Genomic DNA, 13,112 nt, shown 5'->3' with positions numbered 1-13,112 from the left:
TAACAGTGTGTGGACGATTTTGCCCCTGCTTGATTTGTTTTATTTCATTTCTGCCTTTTAAGTGCTTTCATTAACTATCTGGCACTACTCCTGATGTAGACGTGTTGGTAATCGTGAGGATAAGATATCTCACTTATGAGTAAAGTGTAATACTACTAAATCGTAGTACTAAATGAGTATTGTTTAATAATTTTAAGTTAAAACTTCAACCAAAATCATTGAAGACTATTTCTTAAGTTAGAAACTAAATTATTTTGAGTTAAAAAATTAGATTTTAACTTCAACCATTAGTCTACTGTCACGCACGTAAGCAAGATCTTTGCGCGGACGTAGGGCGTACGCTTAAGAAACCGAGAGCCTTCTCAGAAAAACTGCAAAAAGCCCTAGATAGATCCTTGGCAAGTGGTCCCCACTCCGCCACGTGGCACCGCGTTTTCCCTTTTTTTTCTCTCACCCTTCGACGGCGTTTACCAGTCTCCAAAATTCCCACCATCTCTCCTTTTTGGTCAGCGTTTACCGAAAACGCCCCCCAAACCCCTCCCTCCATTTTCTTGCTCTATTTTCTTGGGAAACAAACAGAAAATCAGCTGAGAAAATCAGACACAAGTCTCATTACATCGTCGCTTGCTTTCTCCGATCGAATTTCCCGCGCTGAGGTGGAAAAATTTAGATGGATTTAGCTCCCCATGCATCACATACCTCGATTATTCTCTCATAGCAAGGGAACGAAAGCTATGGATCCGAAGAAGAACCGCCGGAAGCCGAGGCTCGAGCGCCGCAATGCGGTGAAGCACATTGACTACGACGCTGCCTCGACGTCGTCCTCACTCGATGACTCGTCGTCGTCGGCGTCGCTCTACACGCGCTCGTTCGACCTGGACCGGACGAGCTTCCGGGTCGAGGGCAACGAGGGCGATATGGAGCGGATATACAAGACCTTGGGCCTCGGACCCGACGACTTCTCGATATCGGAGGAGGACTGGGTGGCCAGGAAGATCCGCTCGTCTTCGGACCGTCTTCCCATCTCCAGATTTTACGGGTTGGATAGTCCGGATAGTCCGAAACCCGACGTATTGAGGGAAGAAATGGCTGAGTTGTCCGATAGAGTTAGGGCTGTTACTGTTGCTGCAACTGAGTTGACTCGGGCTGACTCGGCCGTTCCAAGCGGGTTTTATAATGTTGCAGCTGCTAATTCTGTTTCAGCTGGGGTTTGTGTTGGGATCAAGGGTGTGCGGCCGCCGGTGCTCAAGCCGCCGCCGTCGATGAGGGTTCCGGTGATCGACGACGGATGCTCGACTTGGGACATTCTGAGGGATTTCGCTCCAGAAGGCGCAGGAAACCCTGTGGGAAAGAGGATTGATTCTTCTTCTGCAGCTTCCTCTTCTGATGAAAAAGAAGAAGAAGAAGAAGAAGAAGAAGAAGAAGAAGAAGAAGAAGAAGGAGAGGTTGGAGAGGAGGGTGCTGTGGAGATTGAGATTAGATATACTGTGCCGGTCTCTGAAGGGTGTTCATTTACGACGTCGAATGATGATGATTCTTCCAGCACCACCACTGTTTCTCCGAATGAGAGAATTTCGCCGAACGGGAGGCTGAAGCTTATTATCACTCGCTGGGAGAAGGGTGACCTTCTTGGCAGTGGGTCTTTCGGGTCGGTGTATGAAGCAATTTCTGAGTAAGTGCTCAAAGCCCTTTACAGTTTCTTATTAATGCTTATTCTTGTATATGTATTAAGATTGGAAACTTCAATATGTTTAAGAACTAAGAACAAATTTAAAGCAACAATTAGTAATTAGGAGAAACAAATGCTTTAATAGCTTGGAGGGATAAATAATGATATAATAAGCTAGCTCAGGTAAGAAAGATCAGCGTTTGAAGGATAGCTTGCTGTTCTTGGGACTTGGGAAGTAGATAGGTGGAGGCTACATAACATTTGAACTTTATTTTAATTTCAACAAAGCAAAGAAACGAAAGCATAACTAAAGTGTTCAATGGTGATGGTTAAAGAAAGGTTTCCACTTGGTTTTGAAATTTATGTGATGGAAGAGTAAATAGATGGCCTTATTTGCCTTAGTGATACTAGTGATGCAAGACCAGCCTAGCTTGATGGAGTGTTCTAGATAGGAAGTTTCAAGGGCATTATTTATATTTGATTGGAAGAATAACTTATAGAATGAAGATCTTAAGACGATAGCTGTTCGAATATGAGACCTTGCTCCAATCAAGTGCTAAATTTGCACTAGTAAAAGCTTTTTTTTTCAGACATATATTGCAATTCAAACGGTTTTTGATAAGGGATTTTTAGGCTTCTTGTCCTTTTTATGTTTCTATATGAGTCTTAAAGCATATCTTAATTTTCCTACTTCATGGGGTTTAAAGTGTTTTTGAGAACTACAAGCCAATATATCATGCCATCCTGGTGGTATGCAAATGTATGGACAACTGAGTTATGCTAGGAACCTTTTTTGCAAATATAATTCTAGGTGGTGAGTAGCAGATGTACTTGGGTTTGTTAAGCATAAGAGGAAGGTGATTCATATGAGAGGTTACGGTTGCTATGTTTTTAGAGATAGCAGACACCTGTTCTACAAATAAGCCCAGCTGAGACATACTTTTGGCTGGATCAGCTGTCTGGATTTTTTTCTGAGCTTAAGCCCGATAATAGCTTGAACCTTAGGCCCAAGCTTGTTTTGTTAGGAAATGAAATGATTGAGGCTTTGTGGTATCGTCTTTTCTTTTAATAGGGGAATGGGAATGCAATTTCGTAGTTATTTTATCTTTGCCACTTTGACGTAGTTATTTTTATCCATAGAACCTTTATCCCTATACGTTTAGTTTGATAACTGTATATGAAAATGAATTAGTTCTTTGTTTTGCTGCAAAGCTTACCTAATGAATTAAATAGTACAAATGTGCTTTTTAAAGAGCGACTATGCTGCATCTTTCCCTTATTTGAGATATCCTATTGATTATGTTTTTCCTTTCCTCCCAGTGGCGGATGCTTCATTGCTGTCAAGGAAGTTTCATTGCTTGACAAAGGAAATCAGGGAAAGCAAAGAGTTTATCAACTTGAACAGGTGACAGATGCTTTTGTTGTGTCTGGTCTTGTGTCCTGGTTTTGCATGTCAATACCCTGTTATTAAGTAATTGATTCAGTTATTATATGTGAGTACAGCCTAGGTTGATTATTGTTTCTTGCTGACATACTTTTCCTCATTTTGTGTTTCCCTGTTTTTTTTATTTTTTTCTTTCAGGAGATTGCTCTTTTGAGTCAGTTTGAACATCATAACATAGTTCAATATTATGGCACCCAAAAGGTACTCCTTTTTATTTCCTTGTTCTTGACTTGAATGTATGCCCCATGTTTTTTTGGTCATGCTATGCCCCCATGATGAGTATTTATGCATGTCAAGATCATCTGTTCAGTATATAAAATGCTACAAATTCATGCCAGTATAACTTCTTTTTTATTTATATTTGACAGTGTCATGAGAATGAGAATCATTGATGTTGGTGTGCCCAACTACAAAAAAGTCCACCTTAATGTACACAAAATATTCTCATACATTGGTATATTTTGTCTTTCCGGCGTGGAATTTTTTATATGCTATTGATATTACTATCTTTTATTTAGTTTTCTTATTTTTACTCACATACAAATTGATTTTAGACATAAAATTATACTGGCCACGTTGTCATGTATATACCTGGGGGGTTACCGGTTAGTTTCAGCCACTTTGGCCATACTATTTGATGGTCTTCTTTGACTCCAAAAGTATTAAGCATTTGTAGTATCAACAATTGTAGATATATTGGGTGTAAGCTTAAGCATTTCTGACCTGTTTCATATTGATAGTATATTACATTGTTTGATTATGATTTACTCTAGTTTTCCCATAGCATACATTTACTAATTAAGCATTAGATTGCTCTTGTACTTATCAATCTAATCTGGTTCTAAGCACCAGTATCTGATGTATAATTTGCTCAATGGTTGTTGTAGGATGAATCAAACCTTTATATCTTTCTGGAGCTTGTAGCTAAAGGTTCCCTTCAAAAACTCTATCAGACATATCATCTTACAGATTCTCATGTATCTGAATACACAAGACAGATCCTGCATGGACTGAAGTATCTTCATGACCGAAAAGTGGTTCACAGGTAATTCATGTCACAAGATATGTGTTTATTTGAAAGTTATATTATGTGGATTATGTTTTCCTATTCCACCAATGAGCCATTTCATGTCAGGGTCATCCCATAACAGAATGAAAATGAAATAGAAGTGGCTGTGCCATCAAAATGTTCATTCCATGCTTTGCTTCTGTAATTTTGTCTGCATCCATTCTCATCCATTTGTTTCGTGTATCAAGGGACGTTAAATGTGCAAACATTTTGGTGCATGCAAATGGATCTGTGAAGCTTGCAGATTTTGGATTGGCAAAAGTTTGTCTTTTCATTCCTCGAAATCTTTGCTATTTTAGTGTTTTCGATATTTGCAACTTACAAGTGATTACGAACTATTTTTCTCCTAATATTTTTTGTTGCATCCTTTTTTTTCAGACTATCCAAAATATGAATGACATTAAATCTTGCCAGGGGACTGCATTCTGGATGGCCCCAGAGGTTTGCCTTTACATTTTCATTTTAATTTTGGTTATCAAAAGTTAAAAATATTAGACTATTTTGAATGCTTATGAGCTCTCCTTTTCTTTTAATCGAGGACTTAAAGTACTTCAATTTGATACTGATGAAAGCTTGTTGTACAATCATGGATTGCTAAATTTAGTGGTTATTGCAGGATGATTTTCCCAAAGTTTTCTTGCTTCCTGAACCCTGATGAAATGTTAATGTGTTTCAGTCAGGTTGCTGCATTACCTAGTATAACATTTGCATAAAACATTGCTAAATAAGTAAAGTATCAGGAGTCAGTTAAGTGAATATTTTGAAAAAGAAGATGGAATTTTCAAATGTGCAGTAGAATAGCTTTGTTACTGTGATACGATGTGCTGGCCTTGGGCTAATTCCTGGCTGGTTTTCCTGCGTGTTGTTGATGCCCCCACTGGTAAACTAAACTATCTAGAAATGTTTTTATTTTTTATTCTGAAAGCAGTTCTATGTATTTGCTCTCCTCTTTCCCTCTCCACCATCACGCCTGTTCTCACTTTCCTTTTCTTTGTTCTCTATTTTTATTTTTGTTTCTTGTGAACACAAAAAGCGAAAATGCTAATGAATGAACCCTGTACTTTTTTCTGATTTCTACCCTAATTAAATTTTCTCCAAGAACACAGCTAGACACGCAGCAATATTATTCATTGATTTTCTTTTGTTAATTAAGCTGAATTAATTGAAATAAAGTACGGTAAGTTACAGATATCCTATATCTTTTCTCATTCTAAAAAAAAATCCCACATCTTGTGTCAAGGCTAGAAAATTTTATAACGATGCCTATGGCTTATGATAGTTGTCATGTTTTGATGCATCTTGCAAGTTGAATGTTTGCCAGCTTCTGTTTTTTCTATATATCACATCACATGGAGTATCTTTTTCAAACATGTAGGCGGGATGGACCTAGTTCTGTTTTTGAAATGTCTAACCTTTGAAAAGGCTGAATATGTTGATACATGCATGTTATAGGCTGTGTCCAAATTTTATTCGAGGATTTCTTAGTCATCTTTTTCTTCTGCAGGTTGTTAACCGAAAGAGCCAAGGTTATGGGCTTCCAGCTGATATATGGAGCCTTGGATGCACTGTGTTGGAGATGTTAACTGGGCGGGTTCCATACTCTAATCTTGAATGGGTTTGTGCCAATTTCATTATAAGTTGTACTCTTTATGGTCCGTGCTCTAGTGATGATGACAATGTGTTGGATGGTGCATCTCTTGACCTCTAATTTGTTTCTGACATAGTCTCTTCTTGTGTCTCAACAGATGCAAGCGTTATTTAAGATTGGTAAGGGGGAGCCCCCTCAGGTTCCTGATTCTCTTTCCAAGGATGCACAAGATTTCATCCATCAATGCCTACAAGTTGATCCAAAAAAACGTCCCACTGCTGCTCAGCTCTTAATTCATCCATTTCTTAAGAGACCTCTTCCCACGTCTTCTGGATCAGCATCTCCTTATCATCACCGGGGGCCCAGCTGAAAACATTTGTTCAGATATAAGTTGTGATATAAGGTAAAAGATTGGATTTGTGTTCCACTGCTTCATATTTGTTGCTCACTCTTCCCGCAAATGTAAACTAAAAGAAATTACTTGTAGAATCCAATGCTTTCACTGTTTAGTATTTTCTTTGCTTTTTGGTAACAGCTCTGTCCAACGCTAGAGATGCAGGACATTTTATCCACGTTCTGTAACTTGCTCCGGTATCCAGTGTTCAGCCATCAAATTTTGGCTTACGCTAGTAGAGTGCATTTGCGTTCATCAAATTTCAAGGTCGTCACAGGATCTGCTAACCCCCATTGGGTCCACACCTCCTTACTCCGAAAATCTTGCACCGTGGAGCGAGCAGTCTAGCAAGAAATTATTCAAGCGCATTCGTCTGTTGTAGGATGTGATTTTCTTTTGCCCTTATTTAGATAGGTGTTTGATGTCCCGTGTTTTCTCCTTCTAGTTCGAAAGTAAGTTATTCAGTGGGTGAAAGATTTGTATTAGCAAAAGTTGTTGTAGTTAGATTTGTAAGAAATGGAAAGGAATCGCGATGTGTATATAATTTGTTATCGACGGTGTTGCAATTGGCAGGCGTATATAATTTGTCATCGACGGTGTTGCAATTGGCAGGCTTACGTAATACAATCTGTATTCTCTGTGTATGATATTTTACTTAGCATACAATTTAGTAGAGTACTTTCCAAGCAAGTTTACTAAATTGTATGCTAATTACAATATTATACACATCTTGAAGCAACCAAGAAAAAGTCTTTATATTCATGTTTACAAAGAAAAAGTCTTTATATTCGTGGAGACAGAATAGCCAGCTGTTTGGGAATCAGTCATCAATTTAGACTTTTTTATTTTTTATTTTGTGTAACTTGGAAAACCAATACAAAACATTCCAAGGTTTTTTATGCATTTTCAACTTAAACCATTAGTCAATGTTGACATCAACTACAAACATCTGTAGAGGCCAGTTCAGCGCTGGATGTTCGAATTGTGGACTGTGAGAAGCCGGTTCAGAGCATAGCGGAGGTGTATGCACTGCTCAACCGACCTCTCACGGTCCGCATGCAGACATGCCTGCACTTTCTTCACAGGACTAGTATTTTTATTTTTTTATTTTTTTATTTTTTATATTTGTTTCTATCACAGGACTAATATTCGGGTCTGGCTGGGCCCAGCACACACTACAAATGGACTCTCTCAGAGACTCAGAATTTAAGCTTTGTGGGCCCAAATGATTTTCAGTTGAACCCAACCAAAAAGCCTGCGGCTTCATCGTCGTTTCTTCATCTGTGATGCAGATGACAACATTATGGTGCACCACCAACCCCATCGATCGCCGCAACCATAAAAACCGCACGCAACTCCCTCTCTCCTCCCACGTGACCCGCCAAAATCGGACCTTTCACTCTCCCCCAACCCTCCTTCCACCACCCCTCACCTCACTTTCTCCGCCTCCACATTCCTACCAAATCCATTACTCTCCCTCCTCTCTCTCCTCCCCACCTCCCCCTCTCTCTCGCCGTAATCGCCGCCGCCTGATTTCCTTTCCGCCGCTTCCCAGGTACTGACTGCACCCCACTCCTCCGCCGATCTCAATTTTCGCGCCTTTCTTCGATTTCGTTTTCTAGGGTTTTAGTCTTCCCGTTAGCTTTGTCTCGATCGTTGCGAAGAACCCTTTTGCTGTGTGAATTGCTCTGTTTGTTTCTAGGGATTTCAGATTCATTTGTGAACGCGTACGTAGTATTACATGTAGATTTGCATTTTCAAATTTTCACTGCTTGTTCATGTTTTTGTCCGTACAATTTGTTTCTAAAGGATCTCGGATTGCATAAACTGTAAAGTTCAGGGCCTTCAGGCCTTTTGCCGGTCAAATTAGGTTTTTTAGCTTTTGTCAAGCGATTGATTACAACTTCTGATTTATTTATGTGACATTTTGATCCTGAAAGTAAATGCATGCTTGAGTTTTTCGTCTTTTTCCCACATTTTTGGAAGTGTTTATTCGAATAAGTGCTAGTTTAGAGCAATTTAGTCAAAAGATGTAATCTTTTCAGGTTGTCTACTGCTAAATTTTAATTCTTTGTGATGTCCTCCTAGTGGTGCACCTCAATTGAAATTTGCGTGTTTAACCGAAATTGCGGGCGTAGGAGTATTAACTAACTACGGTATCTCATCAATACTTCTGGGCACACATAAGTTTTAATGTTGGTTTATAATCACTTCTAACCTAGAAGAGTCTATAAATTGCAGAAGTGAAAACATAGGAAATGTTTGTTTGTTTGTTTTTTTGTTTTTTTGTTTTTTTTTTTTCTGTAGTGCCTAATGTCTGAAAGGATTTATTTTTAGGGAATGGTCAAATTATTGTCACTTGTAACTTTAAACTGATCCATATGTTTAGATTATTTCTAATTCTGAATCCTAATTGTTTTTACAATCATTTCATTGTTTTATCAGCCCTGGCATGTGATGCTTCAGATGATCATTTCCACTTGTACCAAAAAAAAGACGAAGATATATTGTGCTCATATTATTGACTATTCCCTATCTTATTATATTCTAGTAAGGATAAGCACAAGCTATTGGTATGCAATTTGATGAGGTTTTAATAAGGAATACAAAATCGGGCCGATATGGGGTGAGAGTGGACTGTGGAAGAGTGTAAAAGACTGAATCAAATAAACATGAAGTATTCTGTGATTATTATGGTATTCTTGATGTTTAAATCTGTAATAAAAATTGTATTATATGAGTGGTATGCACTTATATTTCCCATGCAGAGGCTCACAGAGTGAGTTCTCTTAACAATATGACAGCTACTAAATTTGCTAATGTCAGTCAGTGGAGATTTCGTCGGATCTCCATGAATTTGTTGATATTTTTTGTTCCCAAGTCATGAAGCTAGGCCAGCCAGATCTTTACAAAGATCTGTTTGGAAATTTTTATAATTTTATCTTGGATACACTGCAAAACTTTATTTATTTATTTTAAATAACCCCCTCCCTTTTTATTCACTGGGGTTTGGTTGCTGCATGGAGAAAATTGTGCTCGTTTGATCTCAGAATCCCATGTTGTTGTCCATTTTACTTTCACTTCTTCTGTAATCTGGTTATTTTTTATGTCTCAATCTTACCTGCTAAATAAAATGATGAATTATGGTTTGTAAAGGGTAATGTAAACAAATTGTATATCGAAATTGCAAATTGTCAACAGTTGAATTGTTCTCACTTGTCAACTATAGTTCCTATGATTTTGCAGAAAATTCCTTTTGCTTTTAAAACAAAAAAAAAAAGAAAAAAATTGATTTTCTGTATTAAATGGACTTATGTTTTCAAGAATGACACCACACAAATAGCATTTTGGACTTTTCCCTTTTAGGGACACAATTGTTGGATGTGTTTGATACATGAAGTCATTAAGGAGATCTTAGCGTCAATTTGCACATTTGTTTTGTTGTGCATGAGATGTATGCAAGCAACCTAGTTTGTTTACTCATCTGTTATTCTTAGAATGCTGAAGATTTGTAAGAATAATATCCTTTCCCTTTCTCTTTCTTTTTCTCTTGTTGGATTTCAGGTTGTGTTTTGTAAATGGCCAAAGTTAACAAGTTGCGACGTAAACATGACTCCCGAGCTGTAAAGAAGATCCAGCATCCATTAAAGGTTCTTAAAGATGTACATTCAAAAAAGAAACCTCACAAAGCAGTGGAGAAGAAAGATTGGGAAAATGTGACATGTTCGGTCTGCATGGAGTTCCCTCACAATGCTGTTCTCCTCCTTTGTTCCTCTTATAATAAGGGCTGTCGCCCATATATGTGTGCCACTGGCCATCGCTATTCAAACTGTCTCGAACAATATAAGAAAGCGTACACAAAAGCATGTTCAATTCAAAATTCTCAACCATGGAATGGACTGATGGATAGTTTAGGTTTCAGTTCAAGTGAAGGGGAGCCCAAGGAGAAGACAGATGTACCAGAGCTTTTATGCCCGCTATGTCGGGGGCAAGTGAAGGGTTGGACAGTGGTGGAACCAGCACGACAATATTTTGATGCCAAGAAGAGAACATGCTTGCAGGAAAATTGCTCATTTGCTGGAACTTATAAACAGCTCAGAAAACATGTTAAGGCAAAGCACCCATTGGCAAGACCCCGAGAAGTGGATCCTTTACTTCAAGAAAAATGGAAGAAGCTTGAGTATGAGAGAGAGCGAAGTGATGTTATCAGCACAATAGTGTCATCTACTCCGGGGGCAGTGATCATGGGGGATTATGTGCTGGAGCCAAACCCTGATGGCATTTACAGTGATTCTGATTCGGAGCTAGATGATGACAGCGACTCAGATGATTTTGGATTTGGTTCATTTGATATTGGTGGTCTCTTCTCACGGCGCACGATTTTGGATGAAAATGGTTTTTTGCGTGCTCCGGCTTCTCGTTCTGCCTTTGCACCTCGACGTGGTTCTGTTCGAGGCAGGGGAGTGTTGCGAAGGCTTGTCGGGCTTAGAGGTGGGGCCGTGCAGCGTAGAATTAGAGAACCTGGACGATTCTTATGATTCAAATTACCCAAATGTTGGGGAGACTGCATTCTACTTGTGCGATTTTCTTTTCAATGCATTCACCTCATTGATGCACCTTGTTATGGTATGCGTTAGAACTATTGTCATTTTCATTGGAAACTTAGGCAGTTGAACGCGCTTTTTTGGTTTCGAATCATTGCTTCTGCGGCCTGAATTGCACGCTGTGATTAGTGACAGGTTGTAGGAAATGCAGATGGCTGGGCATAAACCCTGGATACTTGAGGGCAGTCTCGTGTTCAATATTCCTCATAGGTTGTATTGATCGGTTATTCTTTGTCTTTCAACAGGGGTGAATAGTGTGCCTTATTTTATCTTCTCTTAAATTCTGAATTCAGTGACCTACCGTGTTGATTCTTTTGCCAATTTCATTTGTAGCTGGTGTACAGCTTCTGGAGGAATAATGTATTTCCTGATGTGAATCACCAGGTGGCTTTAGGACCCCTCCTTTATTTTGGACCCTCTGTTTTAGGGGTTCCTATGTCACAGCAAGTAGAATCTACTGTATTTTTCTGCTGGGATGTGAATAAAATGGAATTGATATGATATTTTCAGTATGTGTGACCTTGTGATTTGCAAGTAAGAAGAATTGACTCCTATTCCGTAAGGAGCCAAACTATGTTCTTTTTACACGTATGTTACGGATTTTTGTGCAATAACTTCCCTTGTTTCGAGTATTTTTAACTTAGCAAGATGTTTAAAATGTCTACACATGGAGGAAAAAATGGATCTTAAATTTTACTTCTGTAACAGACAGGGCAGGATAAGTGGGTTGAAAAAAGACATACGACCCATTCAAGCAAATTAACATTAAAAACTCTCAAACAGCATGATAATTTCTCTCAGCAACTTTGGATCCCTTGTTGCAGCTCCAGCCAGATATACCCCTCAGCACACACCTTAGCTTCCTCTGCCCAAACACACCAACAAAAACAATAACATCTAATTTAACATTAAGGATAATCCCATAACCAATTTGCTTATGCATAATAAAACAGAGAAAGGAAAAGAGAAATTGGCCGAAACGATCATTTCTCAAATTTCAATTTCTGAAATGAAGCAGAAACAATTTGATTAATGTGTAAGCGATTTACCAGAAAGTTAGAACTTGTTTCTGATTCGGCGGACTTGTTGTTCCTGCCTGTGATGGATTTGGGATTGCAATATACGTCTACTTCTGGTACTAAGCGCTGGTATCTCCATCTGGTCTGTGTTCTTCTGAGTCTTATTGGAGTTGTGAACCTTTTGTTTCCCACCTACCAAGCACACACGAATTTCAGTTCAATAATTTGTATACTCAAGTGCATTTCTACTACGGAGAGTGATTGGCCGGTACCAGATACAAATCTACCTACATTGTCGATACCAAATATTAAAATGATCAATAGAGTAATGCTAGATACGTACCTCAGTTTTGTAATTTATACGTTCGTATGAATCCAACTACCAAATATATATATCAATGGAGTATCGACGCGAAATCAACAATGTACCAACATTACCAAACAATCTATATATGCATGAAAACTTACCCTAGGCTTATGCCATTGCACTTTCTGGGAATCACCAGTTGTTCTTAGCTCTTGAGAATAAGCAAGGAGTCCAGCTCGGCGATCATGGATTCGTGTTTTCGCAGTCTGATGAGGGTTTTGGGAGCTAGGCTTGGGCTTGATCTTCTTAACATGATCATCAGTTTTCTGATGGGACGAATCAGACGGTGATGGTGTTTCAACATAGACAGTGATGATGATTTCCTTCTTGTTAGGCCTCTCTCTTGTGCCATTGTTCTTCTCCTCTTTCTCCAACTCTTGTTTTGCCATGGATTTGGGATGTGCTTTTTCTTGTGATTGAATTTAATCCCACTCCCTTTGTCAGGTTAATTAACTTATGTTTTTTTCTTCCTCGTAGTTAACTTTTGTTTTTGTTAATTAACTGTTTTTGGAAATATAATTTCTAATCATCAAAACAAAATATGACAAAGGCAGGTTGCACTTTACCGTAGTGATGAAAAAAGTTAATGCCTATACACCTCGGGTTCGATCTCCACCGATTTCCTTATCTCATAACAACTAATATTTTAACTCATTAATGTTATTGTGTATAAAAATAAAACAATAAAAAAAAAAGAAGACAAGTGTTACACTGAAGCAACAAAAAACAAATATAAAACTAATAATTAACCTTTAAAAAAATATTATTCCTCCCTCTTAGGCATTCCGTTCTCAGGGTGCCTAAGTATCCACCGTAAGCCTTTTCTTGTTTGAACCTTGCGAGGCTATGCCATCCTCTAAGGTGATGCACCTAATATACTGAACTCATATAAGAATCACACTTTTACAATTGCCCAAAAAATTTGAGTGTGATACTCTGAACCCTTGCTGATCGTTGA

The 13,112-nt window shown here is 38.5% G+C and overlaps 3 protein-coding genes across 10 annotated transcripts; 2 read left to right on the top strand and 1 right to left on the bottom strand.

Annotated features, from left to right (window-relative positions):
- Positions 1-482: 482 nt before the first annotated feature.
- On the top strand, positions 483-6,769 carry LOC126602587 (mitogen-activated protein kinase kinase kinase 1-like). Of its 6 annotated transcripts, none has more exons than XM_050269487.1 (9): positions 487-1,672; positions 2,990-3,074; positions 3,252-3,314; positions 4,001-4,158; positions 4,371-4,443; positions 4,561-4,623; positions 5,687-5,797; positions 5,928-6,173; positions 6,330-6,769. In XM_050269487.1, the coding sequence occupies exons 1-8, from the start codon at positions 687-689 to the stop codon at positions 6,138-6,140; spliced, it is 1,752 nt and encodes a 583-aa protein (XP_050125444.1). In that variant the 5' UTR covers positions 487-686; the 3' UTR covers positions 6,141-6,173; positions 6,330-6,769. The 6 variants fall into 6 exon arrangements, with proteins under 6 accessions (XP_050125445.1, XP_050125444.1, XP_050125442.1 ...); XM_050269485.1 differs by having other exon boundaries at positions 6,322-6,769; XM_050269484.1 differs by having other exon boundaries at positions 6,306-6,769.
- A 626-nt stretch (positions 6,770-7,395) lies between these two features.
- Positions 7,396-11,280, top strand: LOC126602589 (uncharacterized). 3 transcript variants are annotated; one of them, XR_007616165.1, is made up of 3 exons: positions 7,396-7,719; positions 9,729-10,790; positions 10,904-11,280. XR_007616165.1 is itself a non-coding variant. In XM_050269489.1 (2 exons), exon 2 carries the CDS (start codon positions 9,743-9,745, stop codon positions 10,700-10,702), a length of 960 nt encoding a protein of 319 aa, XP_050125446.1. In that variant the 5' UTR covers positions 7,396-7,719; positions 9,729-9,742; the 3' UTR covers positions 10,703-11,280. The 3 variants fall into 3 exon arrangements, 1 of the variants encoding a protein (XP_050125446.1); XR_007616164.1 differs by having other exon boundaries at positions 10,898-11,280; XM_050269489.1 differs by having other exon boundaries at positions 9,729-11,280.
- A 156-nt stretch (positions 11,281-11,436) lies between these two features.
- LOC126602590 (uncharacterized) lies at positions 11,437-12,690 on the bottom strand. Its single transcript, XM_050269491.1, has 3 exons — positions 12,256-12,690; positions 11,818-11,979; positions 11,437-11,633 (listed from the first exon to the last, which is right to left on the bottom strand). The coding sequence occupies exons 1-3, from the start codon at positions 12,541-12,543 to the stop codon at positions 11,544-11,546; spliced, it is 540 nt and encodes a 179-aa protein (XP_050125448.1). The 5' UTR covers positions 12,544-12,690; the 3' UTR covers positions 11,437-11,543.
- Positions 12,691-13,112: the final 422 nt, after the last annotated feature.

Source organism: Malus sylvestris, chromosome 15 (assembly GCF_916048215.2).
Source record: "Malus sylvestris chromosome 15, drMalSylv7.2, whole genome shotgun sequence".
Classification (NCBI taxonomy): domain Eukaryota; kingdom Viridiplantae; phylum Streptophyta; class Magnoliopsida; order Rosales; family Rosaceae; genus Malus; species Malus sylvestris.
The sequence above is the reverse complement of the archived record's forward strand: the minus strand, read 5'-3'. Positions and strand labels throughout refer to the sequence as shown.